This window comes from Pongo pygmaeus, chromosome 1, assembly GCF_028885625.2.
Source record: "Pongo pygmaeus isolate AG05252 chromosome 1, NHGRI_mPonPyg2-v2.0_pri, whole genome shotgun sequence".
NCBI lineage: Eukaryota > Metazoa > Chordata > Mammalia > Primates > Hominidae > Pongo > Pongo pygmaeus.
The window spans coordinates 68,080,145-68,099,174 of record NC_072373.2 but is presented as its reverse complement, the minus strand read 5'-3'; the positions used below and the strand labels follow the sequence as shown (position 1 = coordinate 68,099,174).

General features: G+C 43.0%; 1 protein-coding gene across 1 annotated transcript in view; it reads left to right on the top strand.

Annotated features, from left to right (window-relative positions):
* The window catches only part of LOC129044592 (voltage-dependent R-type calcium channel subunit alpha-1E), a 334,968-nt gene that overhangs the window by 283,200 nt on the left and 32,738 nt on the right, over positions 1-19,030 (top strand). The window contains exons 26-34 of the mRNA XM_063648347.1: positions 1,686-1,782; positions 4,741-4,901; positions 5,455-5,592; positions 6,417-6,618; positions 7,437-7,601; positions 8,248-8,358; positions 12,051-12,134; positions 12,881-13,006; positions 16,016-16,081. Coding sequence (XP_063504417.1) covers positions 1,686-1,782; positions 4,741-4,901; positions 5,455-5,592; positions 6,417-6,618; positions 7,437-7,601; positions 8,248-8,358; positions 12,051-12,134; positions 12,881-13,006; positions 16,016-16,081 — 1,150 coding nt within the window. The remainder of the gene's footprint in view (positions 1-1,685; positions 1,783-4,740; positions 4,902-5,454; positions 5,593-6,416; positions 6,619-7,436; positions 7,602-8,247; positions 8,359-12,050; positions 12,135-12,880; positions 13,007-16,015; positions 16,082-19,030) is intronic.

Genomic DNA, 19,030 nt, shown 5'->3' with positions numbered 1-19,030 from the left:
TAGGAACGCTTTGGGGTAAATATGTTCGATTATCTTTGAAGTAAACGATACAAGGAATGAGTTGGAGGAGCAAGAAAGTATGGTTGGGAGGGGAGGGGCTCATGCACTGAGAAAAGAGTGGTCAGTTTTTATTTATATCCAAGGGATCAAAATTAGGAGTCACCAAGCCTTCTTGGGAAATGGTCATTCTTATTGGTTTGGGTATGTATTCGGCTCATATGTTGCCTCTTTTAGGTATTTAGACAGATGAGCCTAATGCAGTGAAATAGTTTGTAAAATATGCCAAAGTCTCTGGATGCTAAAGACCATATCAGTGCAAGGCTTTTGGATTATTTATATTCAGATCTAGGATTGAATAAAAGTGACTTGTAGGTCATGGCCTATAATCATTAAAAGAGTCTTAAAATAAACATTCTGGGCAAAGTCAGCATTCCTTGAATTCGACTAAATATATTTTGGCCTCGCTTTCTGTGAAAGAATAGATGGACTTTTATCTCCCTGTCAGGAGGGCGGGGTGGGGGGTAGGTATTGCAGGAAGGTCGGGGGGAAAGCAGCCGGAAGCCTTGCAGTTCCCACCTGATGTTCTGGACCCCATTTCCTCAGATTCTTGGTGTAAGAGTAATCTGAGTCAACATGAAGAAAGAGACAGAGCCTGACTCCACTATTTGGAGTCTTGTTGTCCACTATTTGTGTGTTTTATAAATGACAACTATTTGAATTGAATGCAAATATCTCGGGATGAACAGAGAAGAAAGAGAAATGCAAGTTTATTTATTCATTTTATTCCTAAAAATAAAAAGAGAAACATACTGTCACTATTAGGAGTAAACATTTCCAAGAGGCTGAATAGGGAGGATCAATAGCTGTAGGGCCAGGATAAAGGTAGGCTGGGCCTGCAGTTTGGGCCTCCTCCAGTTGAGTGGCTCTCTGCAGCCTGTGCTAGGTGCACACCATCTGCAATGGAAGGGACTGTGGGAACAGCCAGCCACACAGAGGTACTGGGGTGTGAGCCAAGGTCCTGGCTGGAAGCCTGCATGACATGCTTTCTCTGGAACACGTGGCCCAGCGAGAGTGTCATGTCTGCCACCCTGCCTCACCTTGCTGTCTCCTGCACTAATGAACTGTGTAGCGGTGACAAACCCAGATTAAGTCAAGTGCCCTGATGAGACTTGCTCTCAACTGTGGGTTCATCAATTCAGCGAATATCATTTGAGAACCTATCATTTGACAAGCACTGGATTAGGCACAGTAGGGATCTGAAGTGGGCTACTGCTCATGTTCCCTAGTTGATGTGTCTTCTGTTTTCATTGTGCCAGTGTGGTAATCAGCAGCATTAGACTGGTAGTTAGGGAAGGAAGTGTTTATTAACATATGTGCATGGATGCCTCTGTGTGCCTGTATGTTCCTGTGTGTGTGTATATATGAGTGTGTACGTGCATGTGTGGATGTTTATGCATGTGGATGTGTGTTCATGCGTGCACACTGGGAAGTGATTTGAGAATATTCCTGAAGCATTTTTCGTAGGACGTCCCTGGAGTCAAATCTGACTCAGTTTCTGGCTTCTTGCCTCCATCTCTCCCATACATCTCTCCCCTTTTAGCCTGTTGTTACTAATGCCATAGTTTGAATGTCATTTTTATTTCTCCCCCATTCCATATGATTCCCTGGGGGCCTCTCCCCTGCAGAACCAACAAAGGACGGGACATCAAGACCATCAAGTCTCTGCGGGTGCTCCGAGTTCTAAGGCCACTGAAAACCATCAAGCGCTTGCCCAAGCTCAAGGTAGTGTTTACAGAGTTTGTTCCCATCAAATCCCCTTCTCCCATCTTCTCTCTTTAGCCATGGCTGCCCTGCCTTTGGAGAATTTGTTCTGGGAATGTTCCTTTTTCTCACATGGATATTGAAGTTCTTTTCATCTGCCTGAACTAAAGGTCTTAGTTTCAAAGGAAAATAACCAACATCCCAAGAAATCTATAAGAAAGCTTTTCCTTTTAAATTCAGACCCAGATGGTGTCTTCTCTCCAGTGTGATATGTCATCCAAGAGGGAATCCTGTGTGGCTTTGTCCTGGGGCCTCCCATGTCCCCAGTGCAGACCCAGAACACCAGAATGGAAGCAACGGGATCCCTCTGTGTGTTCTGGTCTGCATATTTTTTAAGGCCAGGTATCCTGGGACATTTTCTTTTTCTTATAACTCAAGAGGAAAAGAGACTCTTGTAGTCCTACCCTTCATAATTTTGAGGCACAGATAGGTCAGTAACTTGTCCAAGGACATGCAGTCCATTTTTGGCAGAGGCAGAGAAGAAATGGGAAGTGAGCTGACATGAATTAAATTCTTCCTATTGCCAGGACCTTTACTAGGTATCTTACCCAGATTTCTCCTTGTCTAATACGCTCCCTGCTCAACTCCCCTGGGGCTCCACCTTCCACGAGTCTCCCTGCCTCTCAGGAAACCTTCCTGCGCTCTATCACACAATTCTGCTAGCCTGTTGAACCCACCTGCCCCACCCCGCATACCTTGCTGTTAATGGAAGCTGAGGCTCCGTGGCAGGAAAGTTCTTTCTCCCTGAATTCCTGTGAATGACAGCAAGCCACTTCCAGGGAGAGGACCAGAGCTCCTGGTTTCCAGCCCCAAAGTCTTTCTGCTGCTCAGGCCACACAGCCAGTCAAGACCCATCTTCAGGGGTTACACCAGAATACTTTCCAGCAAGCAGATTCAATTACCTAACTTCAGCATCACATGGAATCATGCAGTGCTTCTCAAGGTGTGGGTCATAGACCACCTGCATCAGGATCACCTGGGTACTTCTTCAAATCCAGATTGCTGACAACCGCAACACACAGAGCCAGACTCCCTGTGGGAGGGGCTTGGAGTGTGCCTCCTAAACCGGCTTCCCAGGTGACTCTCAGAATATAGTGTAGTTTGAGAACTCCTGTCAACATTAAAAAGAACCCACTTGAGTGCGAGGCTCAGCTCCAGGACTTAGAAGCTATATGACCCAGGGCAAATTACTTATTCTTTGACTTTTTTTCACATGGGAAATGAGGACACATTGTAACTCATCCATCTGTGGTGTGGAGAAAATGAACTGACGTGAGTGGTCCCTGTTAGAAAACTCACCAGTTCCTCTGGAATGCCTGGGCCTGCTCTCCCAAGCCTGCCACGGAAGACACAGCTTGGGGAGGGCTCTTGTGCACTTGGCTCTCCCTTGCTTCTCAATTCCCACTTCCTATTGAATTCTCATCACCTCTGATGCTCTTTGGCCACCCCTACCCCAGACCTCCTTCAGGCCTCATAGTGCTGCTTCCCTTTCAGCCATTTAGCTCTGCAGATAGGAGGCAAAACTAACTGGGTTTAGGCCCTGATGTGACTGAAACCTGGCTACCTTTCAGAGCCCAGGGCCCTGGCCCACCGCATGGGTTCCCAGAGACAGACACCCATACTCCCAAGGAAGTAGCCTGGCCGACTGCTGTCCTCCCTGGCTACCCTGCCTTACCCCCTGGAGGAAGCACTTCTCACAATGTCAGCTGTTTCTTACCACCTTCCTGCCCATAAATGCTTATTGGGTTCTGCCTCACACGCAGAGTGTGGCCAGGCTGTCTGGGGCCCTGACCCTTATCAGTATTGTCAGTGATCCTGCAGGGCAGGATTCAGTGGGCCTCAAGGAGAGTGCAGACAAGCTTGATGAGACTAGTTAATAGGCCAGAGAAAGCACCCTGCAACCTGGCTTAATTCTGTTAAATTAGAAAGGGCTAGTTCCTTGCTCTGCAGCTCCATAACCTGATAGACATAGGTGGCTCTGATGATTCCGCAAGGCTGCCTGTCACTTACATTCCCACAGTGTTGAACTAATTAAACCAGCAATGCTTCACCCAGTGCTGCAAAGAAGCAACTGCACAAATGCAGCACCACCGTGGGGCTAGATTGTCCTGTGAGCTAAACCTAAAAACCTAGAAAATAACCTAAAAATGGCCTGCAATGTGTTGAATTCCCATGTAACTCCTCACAGCTTAGGGCCTAGAGTGGAGGTCTCTGGAGGTCTGTCACCTTTTAACTGAAGTGTAAGTCCCTAGTTCTATCTACCCAGCCTCGCCATCTCTAAGAGAAGGTATGTATTGGTCTTTCCCACGTTACTTCTATTGGTCTTCATCCCAAATGCAGCCACCTTCACTAGAGAACATTTACATGAAGTGCCGAATATAATCATAAATGTATGAACTTGCTATGAAATATTAGTGAAATGAACAAAGATGATGGTGTATTATTACCTGATCCTTTTAGAAAGGTAAGGAGAAAACAATACATAATCAGTATATAAATCGAATCTAAGAATGTCACCAAACAGAGCACAAGCTATTTAAAGACTAAAATGGGCTAAATGATCTCAAATATTCCTTCCAGCTATACACTTCTGTGCTTCACACTAAGTGGAGTACCTGTACCAGGATCACACAGAGGACCAAATTCCTTGCTTGGTATCATCTGATTTCTACTGCGTTGGGTCTACATTCAGTTTCAGAACATGTGTTCCCATCCCAGGTGGTAGGTCCTTGGAGTCAGAACCAGCTTAGAAGCCAGCCCTTAATCTCATGAGCGCCACCTCACCTCTTAGCAGGAAATTCTCTCCTGGGACAACTTCTTGGTGGGGCTGGGTAGTGGTGGTATGGCCCAGCTCGGCTCTAGGCAAGTGTGCAGACCATCACAGGGTTCACACAGCAGGGCTGTTTGCTCTGTCCACAGGCCGTCTTCGACTGCGTAGTGACCTCCTTGAAGAATGTCTTCAACATACTCATTGTCTACAAGCTCTTCATGTTCATCTTTGCTGTCATCGCAGTTCAGCTCTTCAAGGGAAAGTTCTTTTATTGCACAGACAGTTCCAAGGACACAGAGAAGGAGTGCATGTAAGTGCCACCAGCGCATTCCACTTGATTTTGCTGAAGCATGTCCTGATGAGCCCACTCCACCCCCACAGGTCCACCCTCCCTCCTTTCTATCTTACCCATCTCCACTCTTCTTTCAGCAAAAAGACAAAACGGAATCAATAAACTTTTTATTGAGCTCCTCTTTTGTGTCAGACATGAAAACTTGAGTGTAAAATGTCTCGTACCATGACATTTTACACTCGAGTTTTCATTTTAAACCCCTATAACGAACTATTGAAATGAGTTTTATTTGCTTATTATACAAGTGGAAGCTAAGACTCAGAAAGTTTAAGCAAGTTGCTCAAGGTTACACAGCCAGTAGTGAAAGGGTTAGGATTTACTCCTGTATCTATTGGGCACCAAATCCCATTTTTGCTCCATGGTAAAAATACCTTCATTTAATAAAATTCCTTTTGCCTTACACATGTATAGTGATCATTATTACCCCCACATTATTGTGGCCTGTAGAATGTGCTGACTCTTCCATGAGCTATAGTGAGGAGGCTCTCTTTCATTTCTGCTCTGGTTTTAGAGGCAACTATGTAGATCATGAGAAAAACAAGATGGAGGTGAAGGGCCGGGAATGGAAGCGCCATGAATTCCACTACGACAACATTATCTGGGCCCTGCTGACCCTCTTCACTGTCTCCACAGGGGAAGGATGGCCTCAGTGAGTGATTGAGTTGGCATGCTTGTCTGTGGCTGTTTTAGGACCCCTGGTTGCCTTGAGAAGCTGACTCAAGATGAACAAGGCTCACCCTTTGTTATTGTATGAGGGAAAGTAAGGTTTTTTGAGAAGGTGACACAGGCAGAAAAGAGGAAGAATGAAAATTCTTCAGGCAAAAATGGAGAAGTGGGTGAGCAAATCAGGAAAATATTTGAAACTCTTAATGTTTTAGCCAATTATTGAGGAGTCAAGTGGAGCCATCTGACTTCTATGGAACACATGAGTTTTGAACAGCCCTGTACCCATAAGGAGAGTTCCTGAGAGCTGTTATAGACAGATTTATCCTCCAGGGGGGCCCAGCACCTGAAAGCCTGAGGATTGAGGGTTAAAAATGAGTTGGCAAAACCCAAAGGCACTTCCTGTGATCATGAGGAAGACCACAGAATGCAGGTCTTATGCTGCCCATAGCTGAAAGCTAATTTCTCAGAGACTTAGCAATGACTAAGACACCACTTTCTGGTGGCAGCAGGTTCTACTTGGCAGCAAAATGTTAAATGGGAATCTGGGAGTCTCTTTGTATTGAACATGACAACCTAAACTATGAAATGATGTCCCTCTGTTGCTTAGGAGTTGAGTGTGTGATGGAACAGAGGCTAGAAAGAGAAGTGGATTGTTGATAGCAGGATATGACAACTTGGGTTTGGACTCAAAAAAATTAATGGAGGATCTGCAAAGTCAAGTCAGATAAAACATTATAATAGGTGGTACATTTCCTAACGAAGCCAAGACTGTCATCCACCATCTGTGCCCTCTCGTTCTGTCCCCAGAGTTCTGCAGCACTCTGTAGATGTGACAGAGGAAGACCGAGGCCCAAGTCGCAGCAACCGCATGGAGATGTCTATCTTTTATGTGGTCTACTTTGTGGTCTTCCCTTTCTTCTTTGTCAATATCTTTGTGGCTCTCATCATCATCACCTTCCAGGAGCAAGGGGATAAGATGATGGAGGAGTGCAGCCTGGAGAAGAACGAGGTAACAACAATTGGTCTAAAGTGGGGAGCAGCAGGGGCTCCAGAAAGGATTCTTGGGCCAGCAATGTAAGAAAGGAGGACTGCATTTTCTTAACTTGATTAAGAATTATAGACAGAAGATGGGAAAAGTAATTATTCAGCCATTAAATAAACATTTTCCAAGCACCATTTAAGGCCCACGTATGAGGCACGGAGGGAAGATATGTAAGATGTTTAACATGCCGTCTTTACCTTTGTGTGCACATAGTCTAGAAAACAATGATAACTTCAGATATCTGCTTATCTGACTGTGACCTTCCCTGCCATGTATTTGCTGTAAGGGCAGAGAATGTGTCTTATTGCAGCTTTTCCAGCAACAAGCATAGTTCTGGCACATTGTAAGGTTTCAAAAACTTTTTTTGTAATTTCTTTCTTTTCTTTCTTTTTTTTTCGATGGAACTGAACTAGAAACTGTTAGGGACTGTAAGAGAAATGCGACATAAAGTGCTGTAGAAATACATAGGTAGGTAGATCTTTACTTCTGACTAAGGACATCAAGGAAGGCTTCCTGCCTAAATAGCTCAGCCACATGCTGTGTAAAGGACTTTTTAAATAACCATGAAGTCCCTCCTCCATGTGACAACACCTCCAGTTTTGTGTACTCCTTTAAGGTGATGCCTTGTCTGTGGTTTTGTCCAAGTGACCCCAGTTGCCCTCTTTACTTGCCCAGCCCTGCCCTTTTTCCCATTCACCATCCTCCTCTTCTGAGCATGGAACAGAGCCTGCCATGGTAGATCTAGGGGATTTGAATTTGTGCTAATAAGCATGACTTTCTTGCAGAGGGCGTGCATCGACTTTGCCATCAGCGCCAAACCTCTCACTCGCTACATGCCGCAGAACAGACACACCTTCCAGTACCGTGTGTGGCACTTTGTGGTGTCTCCGTCTTTTGAGTACACCATTATGGCCATGATTGCCTTGAATACCGTCGTGCTGATGATGAAGGTGAGAGGAGAGAGGCACAAGGGCCCACTGAGCCCCAGCGATGGTTCCCTCCCAGGGCAAGTGGGAAGACACCCCAACATCCCAGCCCATCACTGCTTTACCTACTTTTCCATCATTGAATCCTTTTGTGATCTTATTTTGTTCAATAACCCAGCCTCTGGGGCTTTGGGGGTCCACTGAGCAAAATGCAGTGCAGACTATAGTAGCCATCCAGGGGCTCCCAAGACCTGCGATGGCAATGGGAGGCAGCTTCAGACAAGGGTGGAAAAATCAGGAGACAGAGATCCATCATCACGGGGTCTAAAGGAGCCTTGGAGTATTCAGAGAGGCTCATCCTATTTAATACCAAATGACTAACTCCAGTAACTAACTCTAGAAAATGTTTCTTCCCTGCCTACCCTCATCTCTAGGAAGACTGGCTGTTTTGCTATTAAGTCTGGTGGGGCGTGGGTCTGTGTTTTCATTTGTTTTGTTGGGTAGAATATGTGGTTCTCCTCTCCAGCACTCGAAGTCCATCTCTCCTCCTGTACCACACACCAGAGTGTCCCACAGGGCAGGAATAAGAGATGGCCAACCTCAGTGACATGTATTCCCCCTCTTACCTTAAGGCTGTGATTCTTTCTCTCTTCTTTTTTCTTCCTGGCAGTATTACTCTGCTCCCTGTACCTATGAGCTGGCCCTGAAGTACCTGAATATCGCCTTCACCATGGTGTTTTCCCTGGAATGCGTCCTGAAGGTCATCGCTTTTGGCTTTTTGGTATGTTGCTGAATCCTTCCCAGCACTGGGCTTGTCTCTTTCTGTTGGGTGCCTTCCCAGTCTTTGTTGAAGGGGAGGTGGTTACTGCTATTCCAGAAATCACCTACCTAGATGTGGGCTCGTTTTGACTGCTCAGTAAACTGCTGTAGAGACAAGATGATGTGTGAGGAAGCTGGGAGAAAGGGCAAAGGAAGCCACAGCCATCAGCCTGGTCCTGTGAAATTCTGTCAGCAGTCCAGAGGCAGCCATCACTGAGTTTTACTAGAACTGCAATTTATGTGTAGATGAAGGAGGAAGCCAAAGATTGGACTAATAAACTTTGAGTGCTTATTTACTGGTAAAAGGCATAACAGTTTTATAACACAAATGGGAAAATACCTATCTCTCTTAGCCTCAAACATAGCAAATAATAGATTTTACCTATTAGTCCTTCTGCCATTAGTAACATGAAGAGTAATTTCTGCCAAAGAAAATAGGTGTTTATTACTTATGCCTATAAAAGCTAATGACCTTTAAGGGGTGTGTGTGTATGTGTGTGTGTGTGTGTGTGTGTATGGAGTGCAAGGGGAAGGATTCTGGAATTGAGTTTGAAGAGGTTTGGGGATGATGAATTTTTCTGCCATGAGCCCTCTTTTTTCTTCTCCTCAACTACTATTAATAATTATAATTGTTGGGCAAATTCTTGCATCTGTCCTCAAGAGTGTTAAGAAAATCTAGCCCTTTGCTTCAGTGCCCTATAAACAAGATAATCCCCTTGGCCACCCTCCCCCCAACTTGCTTCAGTGTGTGCAGCGAGTTCAGTGGGATGCAAGCCCACATGACAGCTGTTTCACACTTACTTAGGATGTGAGCTACCATTTCAAATTACATGTGTATATGGCTTTCCCTGCAAGGAGGAGAACTTTGCTCATTATCTGAATAAGTTTTTGTCTGGTAGCAGCTTTAACAGAGACTCTGGGCTGGGTTCGATAATTGTGAGTGTTGATTACGGGGGCTGCTTTTGGTCTCCCAGCGGTTCTTTGAAAAACCATTAATTTGATCACTTTGGGTGGAGAGTTTAAGGGAACCAATTGTAGTTGGCTGCATTGTGTTTGCCTGGCTCCCTTTTGAGTGTTTTGAGACTTGGGGAAATAAAAAAGTAAAAGAAACTACTACCAACAAAGATGCCTTTATAATACAGTCTAGCCCTGAGCAGGGGGAGCTGAGAGAGAGGGAGACACAAGCACTACAACAGGGAAATTTTTTCTATGCATGTTGATTACTTGTATGTGGTATTGACATTGTCTGCGACTTAAGTCCCATTATGTGTCTAATTATGGTGAATGCTGAATATATACTCACAGCCTTAACTAGATTCGGCCCTTGAAGCCTGCCTCCTTCCCACCCTACCCCCATGTTTTCATTCAAGGTCTAGAGGGATTTTCACTCTGTAAAAGGTACCACTAATTCTGATAAGTCTTTACATTGTTAAGGCACTCTAAGCTTTCATAATATTGTAATATATACTATTTCGTTAGATCTTCTCAGTGACTCTGAAATAGGCATGGCAGATGTCACTATCATAATTGCCATTATTGTTGTTGTTATTTTAAATGAGGAAATTGAAGTTCAGAAAAATTGTATAGCTTCTTAAAGATTACACAATGAAAGGCAATAGAATTGCAAGGCAAAATGGGAATAAAAAGGGAAGGGAAAAAGAAAAGGAGGGAAAGATGTAACAAAAATTGGTTGGCTATTAAGTACCAAATGCTTTACATATTGCTTTTCTCTCCATAACAATATATTAGATAAGCATTCTTATTTTCTCCTTTTTATGGATGAGCTGGAGCTCAGAAAGGTTGAATACTTTGGCCAAGATTAGTAAGAGGTAGGGCCAGGATTCAGACCCTGTTCTATCTGACTTCAAAGCTCACAATAATCTAGTCTACACTACACTATACTATTCTACACCATATACCACAGCGTGCTAGTCTATACCACAGCATGCTATTCTGTATTGTAAAGCATTGTTAACTGGAATCCAGAGCTTCTGGTCCTCTGAGACCTAGATCCATGCACCAAGGTTTAGAAAGAATTAAAACCAAGAATTAGGAAGTTCACCCCAGGTTGGACAATAGGAGAGCCCTCAGAATTGAGGAATTTGGAGACTTAATTTAGCTCCACCACTGATAGACTAAATATTCTAATGGAAAGTGAATTTATGAAACTGTGTGATTCAGTCTGTCCATATGCCCCATAGGTACATGTGGCTTTGTAATAAGGCCTCTTTCAGCCTCATTTTCTCATACATAAAATGAGGATAACAGTAGCTACCTTATGGCCTTAGCTACTTTGTTGTATGTATCCAATTAAGTGATGTTCATAACCTTCTGAGTGGGTGTTCATTAAATGTAACTTCTCTCTCTCCACACTCCTTTTCTTTCTTTATTGGGTATTTCCCCCCAACTCCTCTTGCCAACTCTTCCATTCAGGACTCTATGAACATGGGGTGTTTTTCACTCCCTGCCTCTAGGATCCATGAGAAGAATAAATGAGTTGAAAGAATGCCAAAGGCCTGGCCTAGTGTCTGGCTCATGTAGGAATTCAATGATGCTAGTTGTGAGGCTGGGATGGAGTATACTTCTGCAGTGCTCTGAGAGTCTCTTGTGTTTTATTCCAAGGATAGAATAAAATAATCCGTTGTCCTGTGATCTTGCTGAGGATATCAATTACAGGTGTTTGAAATTTTCTTCTCCTTGTACTTTCTCTGTCTCCTCTGAATTTCTGCATTCTGTTGATTTAAATCTCTGTTTTCTGTGTTATAGACGGCCCTTAAATGTCCCAGGGGCAAGCAAGTGAATTGTTTCTGAGATTCAAGTGTCCTTTTTGTTTGTTTTTAAAGGAACATAGTCTAAGGTCTGTGTTCATCTGAGCCTAGGAGATGGATGCATAGTCCACCCTCTCCTGTTAAATGGAGTGTTATCTGGTTGGTGGATTTTCAAGGCTCTTTATATCTCCTTCAGCCCACTCATTTTATTACTGCTTCCTTGTACTTAGTTACATCTCCTCAAAAGGTGTAACAGCAGAGAAAGAGGGGAAAGATGAAGTCTATTTATCCTATTACCAATCAGTAGTTGGTTTGAAAAGGCTCAATGGAGTTAGAAGGAGATTTTTGGCACATCTGTAACCTTTAGTCACTTATGACTTGTGTGACTTTTGTTGATAGTTGAAAGTCAGACTGTATTTTATAGGGCACTTAATGCAATAGAGATAATTTGAAAGTTATAGCTGTATGACCATGGCAATGGTTTCACAGGTACAAACGTTTCCCCAAACCCATCAAGATATATCCATTAAATATGGATAGCTTTTTGTTTGTCAATCATGCCTCCATAGAGGTTTTTAAATACATAAATATTTGTTAAAAATTGAAAACACTTTTTTACATATGAGCTTTTGGTGACAGTTTCAAAAATAAAGTCTTCAAATAGTGATAGAACTGCTTTCCAAATGAGAAATTCCCACATTAGTAAAGGAGAAATAGCATCTCTGGTTAGAAATGGGAAACTGAAGCCAAAGTAAGAGTGAACTTATGCATGAATTGACAAGTTTTATTTCCAAGTGACAAACAAAGTTATATAATGAAAGATGTCTTTTCTCCTTTTTTTTTCTTTCCTTTTTCTGATGTTCCTATGACTGAATTCATTTGGCAGAACTATTTCCGAGACACCTGGAATATCTTTGACTTCATCACCGTGATTGGCAGTATCACAGAAATTATCCTGACAGACAGCAAGGTGAATGGCTTATAAGATCCATGTCTGTAAGCTTGGTCCTGGAGTAGCATTTTTAAAACTCCTCTGTATATTCAGTCCATTTTTAACCCACCAAAGCAAATGCGTACCCCTCTAAGTGTTGGGAATTTACTCCCTCGCTGCTGGGCATTAGCCAGGGAATGCAAACTTGGGAGTGGCACTGGATCCCCGGGAAGGCTTTGTTGATTTGCATGACTCAGGCAGCAGACCTCTAATGGGGTAGGTGGAATAGACAGTGTCAGAAGAGAGCTAGTATGCATAGCATTCCACTAGATTCTCAAAGGAGGCACAGTATCTTTGCCCTCAAAGTTCACAGACCTGTATTTTTTCCATAAACTTGTTCCTTCTAAAGACGACTTGGAGAGCTTATGGTAACTCTCTGAATATCAGAGGGCCAGTGTGCGCTAGAGGGGTTCCTAGATCTGCTCTTTTTGGCATCTAAGTGCAGACTTCAGACCACTCAGTAGAAGACTAGGGAGGCTGGTTTTGTGTGCAGGGTACCCTTCTCAGGTACATCCTTTACCCTTCTAGCTGGGGATACAGAGCAGGCATGGGAAGGCTTAGGAGATGGGCCTCACTGGCCAGCCCATCAGCTGGAATTGGGGTTAACAAAGACAGAGACTGTGTCCCATTTATCGGAATGAGGGATAAATACACAAATACTAGTGCTTAGATTTTTCTAAATTACCATAATGTTCCTAATTATATGTTTCCTTTTTGTCCACCAGCTGGTGAACACCAGTGGCTTCAATATGAGCTTTCTGAAGCTCTTCCGAGCTGCCCGCCTCATAAAGCTCCTGCGTCAGGGCTATACCATACGCATTTTGCTGTGGACCTTTGTGCAGTCCTTTAAGGTAAGAGGTACAAGCAAATCCTCTCTGAGGGTTGTCATATCAGACAGCACAGCCAGGCAACACTGGTGTCATTACCCAAGTCCCTTCACCTCTGGGAAGCTGAAGCTAGTAGAATGGGTGTTTGTTAGAAGCATTCAGTAAATACTGCAATTCTTAGTTACAGCACAGCGTGGCTTGACTGGGATCAGCTTATGTCTACTGGATAGAATCTTATTTTAGAAAAACACCTTGACTTTGTGACTCAGGCATCCTCTCTGTCTGCTGAGGCAGGGGACATGTTTTATAAGATGTGCTTCATCCATAGAGATTCCAGACAGTCCTGAGTAACCCCATCCATGTAAAGAGCCAGCCATCTGTAGTCAGATATCCTCTGCATTTTCAGGGACTTTGGGTGTTTTTATTTCACATGAAAGTTTTTCAAAGGACTCATTGGGTTGTGTTTCATAGAGAGATGATTCATACTTAGCCCCACCTTTGTCTTCATCAGCGTTTATTTCCTGTGCCACTGAACACAGGGTATACTAATGGCCACCTCTGTGTCCTACAAATAAATAGGGACATCTGGGCAGGTTAATATGATGTGTTTCCTCTGCACAGTCTCGTGGAGCTGTACAGAGGTGTACATATGATAAATATAAGTAAAAAATTGACAGCTGAGACCCAGACTTTGAGTAAAAGTTTCTTAAACATACTTAAATATCTTTGGGCTCTAGCAAATATCATAAATTAGTTGTTTTTAAGCTTTGGGGGGCCTAAATGTTGTTCAAATGCCTGTTCTTACTAAAATGAGTTTTTCAGTGAATGTGTTTAAAAATAAATTTGATGGAATTAAGTGACTCAAAGATGAGAAATTATGAATTCACCAAATTGACTCTCTTATTTTAATTATGTATACAGTTTAATGAAAAATTAAGCTAAAGAAGGCAAGCCAGTGAATTCATGGTTTCTCATCACTTGGAAAAGGATTTCTCCCCACATCCATCATTACTGATTTACTTCTTCATCGAGGACCTGGGATTTTGAGATGTGAGATCAATTTTAAGGATGTTCTGGCTCCTAGGAGCGACCTTGACATTTTTTATCATATCCAGAGCAATTGTTTGGCGTAATGACTCCCACGGAGGCCTCACTTCAATGAAAACTATTTTTCTAAAGTTAGATATGGAGGATAAATCTAAAACCTTAGTGAGAATTTTCTGAGTCTCAGGTGATTTTTGGATTTAGAATTGGAAACACAAGATGCTTTTAAAACCTTTTTTTTTTTAGAGGATTGCCCAACAAACTTCAGTGGTTAGTCTCTTAAGAAATATGTGTCATCCTGTCATATTATCACAATCACCAAGTCTCTGAGAAACCATATACTATTGAGGGCAAAGAAAATATTGTCAAAAATTGATGGCCAAATGGTTGGCTTATTCCAGCAAATACTACAGAGAACAGGGAAGACAGGTGAATTTGCCTCCAGGTGACACTGTGTTATAGATAGATATTTCCTTTTCAGAACAGTTCTGCGACACAGTATGGAAGTTTGATTTTTAAAAGTCAGATTAGCAAAGGCTACCTCTGCAAATAGAAAGCAGAGAGCCACACGATATAAACAGCATCGCCATTGCCTATACCTCCCCCACCCTCCCCTAAACAGCATCCAGTTTTCTACCTCTGACCCCTACTCTAGAGTTCTTCCCTCTTTTCCCTTGTGTTAGCATGTATAAACATGACAAGAAAGGAAAACAGAATGAATCTTTGCTTTTCTCCCTACATTGGGAGTAGGGAGAGATAAACTAGGGACTAGAGTGGAGACAGTAGAATAAGGGCAGAAGGTAAAGATGAAAGGTAGCAGCACTGCAGGCACAAGAAACCCTGTCTCCTTCCTTCTGGCTTTCTGTAGAAGAGGTCCACATTGCCCATCAAAGTGTAGCCAACCCCCATCACAAAGCCTAGGAATCAGCACTTCATTGGAGAGGGAATTCTCCCACCCGCTTTCAGTTGCATTTTAATTTTAGCCTCTCTTCAAGTTGTAAATAGTCTCATAGGGCTCTTCATTTTGTTAGTGCTGTTGAAAAGCTCTGCCCTGCTCATGCAGTCTGAAAGCCTCAATTGATCTCCTGGGATTCATGGTGTACACAATCAAGACAGGATGGAGACTCCTCGTAGCACTGTCTGCCAGGGAGCTTAGTGGATGGTAAAGAAGAGGGACTTCTCTGGCAGCGCTGAGATCAATGCAAAATTACAGTGTCCCACTCTGGCCCCAAATCCAAACTGTCCTGTGTCTGCATCCTCCTCCAGCACCAAGACCAGTTCCCTGCCTCACATCTCCTTGCCTTGACCCTTACCCCTAAAACTGAAACGTTATCCGAAAGTGGCAATAAGCATGCACAGTATGGAATTTTGTGCCACGTGGCTTCATGGCAGAGTTTTTTGGTGGCTAACTTACCAGGCTTTTGCATGAAACATAATAAAATGTCAGGAGACTTAAACACTGGGAAATGACATTTCATCAGAAAATGAATGACCTTTCTAGGAACTTACAAACAAGTGAGACCCCAGTCATTTCACTTTGATTCCAGATTCTTCATTATGGGTGCCACTTTGGGTATGGGAGTGGGAGGGGGTAATACAGGGATTTGGAAGCCAAAGCTAGGTGCTTCATATTTAATTTGCATCACAATTGCTAGGTTATTAATTTTCTGCATGGCAAGTGGGATGAACCCCAAGCCCAGGAAGTTTTCCCAGCCTTCCTTCTAGATATGGGCTATATTTATGGGTGAGTGAATCTTCCTGATAAAGGTAAATTTTAAGCCTCCCTTTGGCCAACTGTTTACCTATCAGAGGACAAGCATGCCTGAGAGAGTACTGCACCTCAAAACAGAACAACCCCAGGGAATAGGGAGTCCCAGTCTCTGTTTGCATTAGCCTCCGGGCAAGATCCTGTACTGCCGGTGACTGCGGGTTGTTGAGCTTGGGTGCTTCCTTTCTTTGATTAACGTCTTATCTCTGCTTTCCTTCCAGGCCCTCCCTTATGTCTGCCTTTTAATTGCCATGCTTTTCTTCATTTATGCCATCATTGGGATGCAGGTGAGCTGGTAAATCAAGGGCCTGGTGGGGGACAGCTGTTACCCAGATAATCTCTGGCTTAGCAACCTAAGCATGCAAGACCTGAAGATGCTTTGAACCCCTTCTTGTCTAAGGGTGCTCCCCTGAGGTCTTGTCACAGTGTGACCTTGGGAATTTCACATGCGCAGTGGCTCCCCATTTTAGCTTGCCTAAGTATTCAGGGTAGTCTGGTACAGGGGCTTCATCTCAGGTGTTCAGATCATAGTGCTAATTCATAAGCAGCTGGGCTTCTGTGGTGACAGCCATAGAACTAAAGCAAAGATGACACCATTGTTCTTAGCCAGAAAGATCCCCCAGGAGACTAAGGAGGGGGATCTCACATCAATCTATTTCTCGGGATCTCTGGTATTTTGACTTGGCCTAAAAGAAGGTCAGATGTTAGTTCTTCCTGTATATGGTGACACCAAATCACCACATATAGTCATGGCTGTCTTATAGAGTCTTATACTTACACAGTCTTGACTGGCTGAGATTTATGCCCTAAGATACATCACTGTGAACAACTCATGGAGTTCCTGACAGCCCGTTCATTCCTAGGGAGACTCAGGGGCCACATTCCAGCTAATTAGGCCATGCAACTTGTTGGACAGTTCCCTTGTTTTCCCACCCCAGGTATTTATGCAGGTAGCCAGAGGCCTGCTAAGCAGAAGCAGCCAAAGGATCTTTCAAAGATGATGGTTGTTCTTGGTGGGTGAATTCCTGCTGTAAATAACCAGCAGCACATCCCATGAACCTATCTGGTTGGAGACACAGGCTTTCTGCTTGTCTCCAGAGGGCTAACTTTCTGACTTGGAGATATTGTGACTAGATCCCAGCACAGAACTTCGGCTATGTGACAGCCTCCTGCAGTCAGGCAGTCTGGCTGCCTTGGGCCTGCCGGCTGCCTTCCCAACTGTGTTGCCACCTGGAGCTGCTGCTGGAGTGTCCTAGCCTTGCTGTGTCTGCAGCCTTTTCCAGAGCCTTTCTGAAATGTCTCTTCCATTCACTCTTCTCTCTTGCCTGTACTTCTTGGTTTCATTCTTTAACTCTATTACTGGAGAATTTTGTTCTCTAAAAATACAATAGAATGTCAAGTGTCAAAATGTGTGAGATTTGGTTGAGAAGTAGTGAGTTCTCCTTCACTGAGGATATTTCAGTAGGAATTTAATGATCATGTTGGCAGTGTTGGAAATAGAATTCCTGCTGAAGTTTCATACTGGCTTTGTAACGTCCATGAAGTCCTGTCTAATTCCAACATATTTGATTCTGGAATTAAAATATTCTTGAAGAGCCAAATGAAAGCTTGATTTAAATTATTTTTTCAAAATTTATTTTTTTATTGATATATAATTGTAGATATTTTGGGGTACATGTGATATTTTCATGCTTGTATACAATGTGTAATGATCAAATCAGGGTAATTGGTTTATCCATCACCTCAAACATTTATATCTTATTTATGTTGGAAACATTATAATTCTTCTTGTCTGGTTATCATTAAGTTCCTTTTGCCTATACTCAAAATAGTTCTTACCCCTTTTCATCTTCAAACAAAATAAACTAGAATAACACCATCTCCAGTACTGATCTGGTATGAATATTGTTGATTCTGATAATGGTGATAATGCTATTTATCATTATTTAAATTCCTTGGTGTACAAGACACTGTACTAAATGTATGCATAGAGACAGAGTGAGGGGGGAGAAAGGGAGGAAGTGAAAGGAAGAGAGAGCGAGCATGTCCAGGCAAGACATATGACTAATGTTTTTGAGTAATGTGAATACGTTTATAGGTGAGTTTCATTGTCTCCATTGATGCTTAGCATAGTTAAGTAACTTATAACATGCTCAAGTTCTCAGACAGTAAGTGAAAGAGATGAGTTGTAAATCAGCTCTGTCTGCTCCCTAGCCCATGTTCATAACTCTATACTGTCTCTCATCCCACCAGACAAGCAGACACAAGTATTTATTTTTACCCTGTAGTTGGAGGTAGAAGTTGTTCAATTATGAAATTGTAGTCTTCACAATAACTGTACAGTCTCACATCTTATTCCCCTCAGATTTCTTTCCAAAGGGTAATAGCACTATGTCCATTCCACAGAGACATGAATGACATTTCTGCTATGACTTGCTTTGAGCTGGCCATCCCAATCCTTGTCTATGACAGAGACACAGCACCAAGCACAAAGCAGACACCTGAGCTTGTTGCTAGAGAGACTGTTTCTAATATAGTCACAACAAAACTGAGGGATCTGTACAAATAAACACAAGGGCAGAGACAAGCTTTTGGAAAAATATTAATAGCAACAAGGTATGTCTATGAGAAAAACCATTATTATTCCAAACTTTCAAAGGCACCTTGGAAAAAGGGACCATTGCAGAAGAATCGGAAGTTAGAAAGGAGGAGTAACTTGCTGGGGATGAGAAAGAGCCCTGTGGCTACGTGGTGTTAGGAAGTGGGATTGTCAGCCTCAGCTCTTCACCGACCAACTGTGTGAACTTGGTGAAGTCACTGTATCCCTCTTCACCTTAACTCCCTCACCAGTACAGTGGAGGTGTTGGTTAGAGACCTTCACAAGTCTCTTCTAGTTCTAAAGTTCTGTAATCCCAAGTGAAATGGATTTAAATCTATACTCTCGTGAGATTTTTCTATGAGGCCTCAGCATCCCTTCTTTCTCTTCCATACCCTATTGATGGAGGTTTAAGTTAGTGACAAGGACTAAGTGAAAAGTTGAAAAAAAAAGTACAAAAAATTTAAGACCATCTTCACAATAAATATGTGTTTTTGACTTAAATTATGTTTGTTTTGTTCTGCTTTTTGGTTTTTTTGGTAAAGATGAGGTCTCACTGTGTTGCCCAGGCTTGTCTTGAACTCCTGGGCTCAAGCAGTCCTCTCACCTCAACCCCCCAAAGTGCTGGGATTACAGGTAT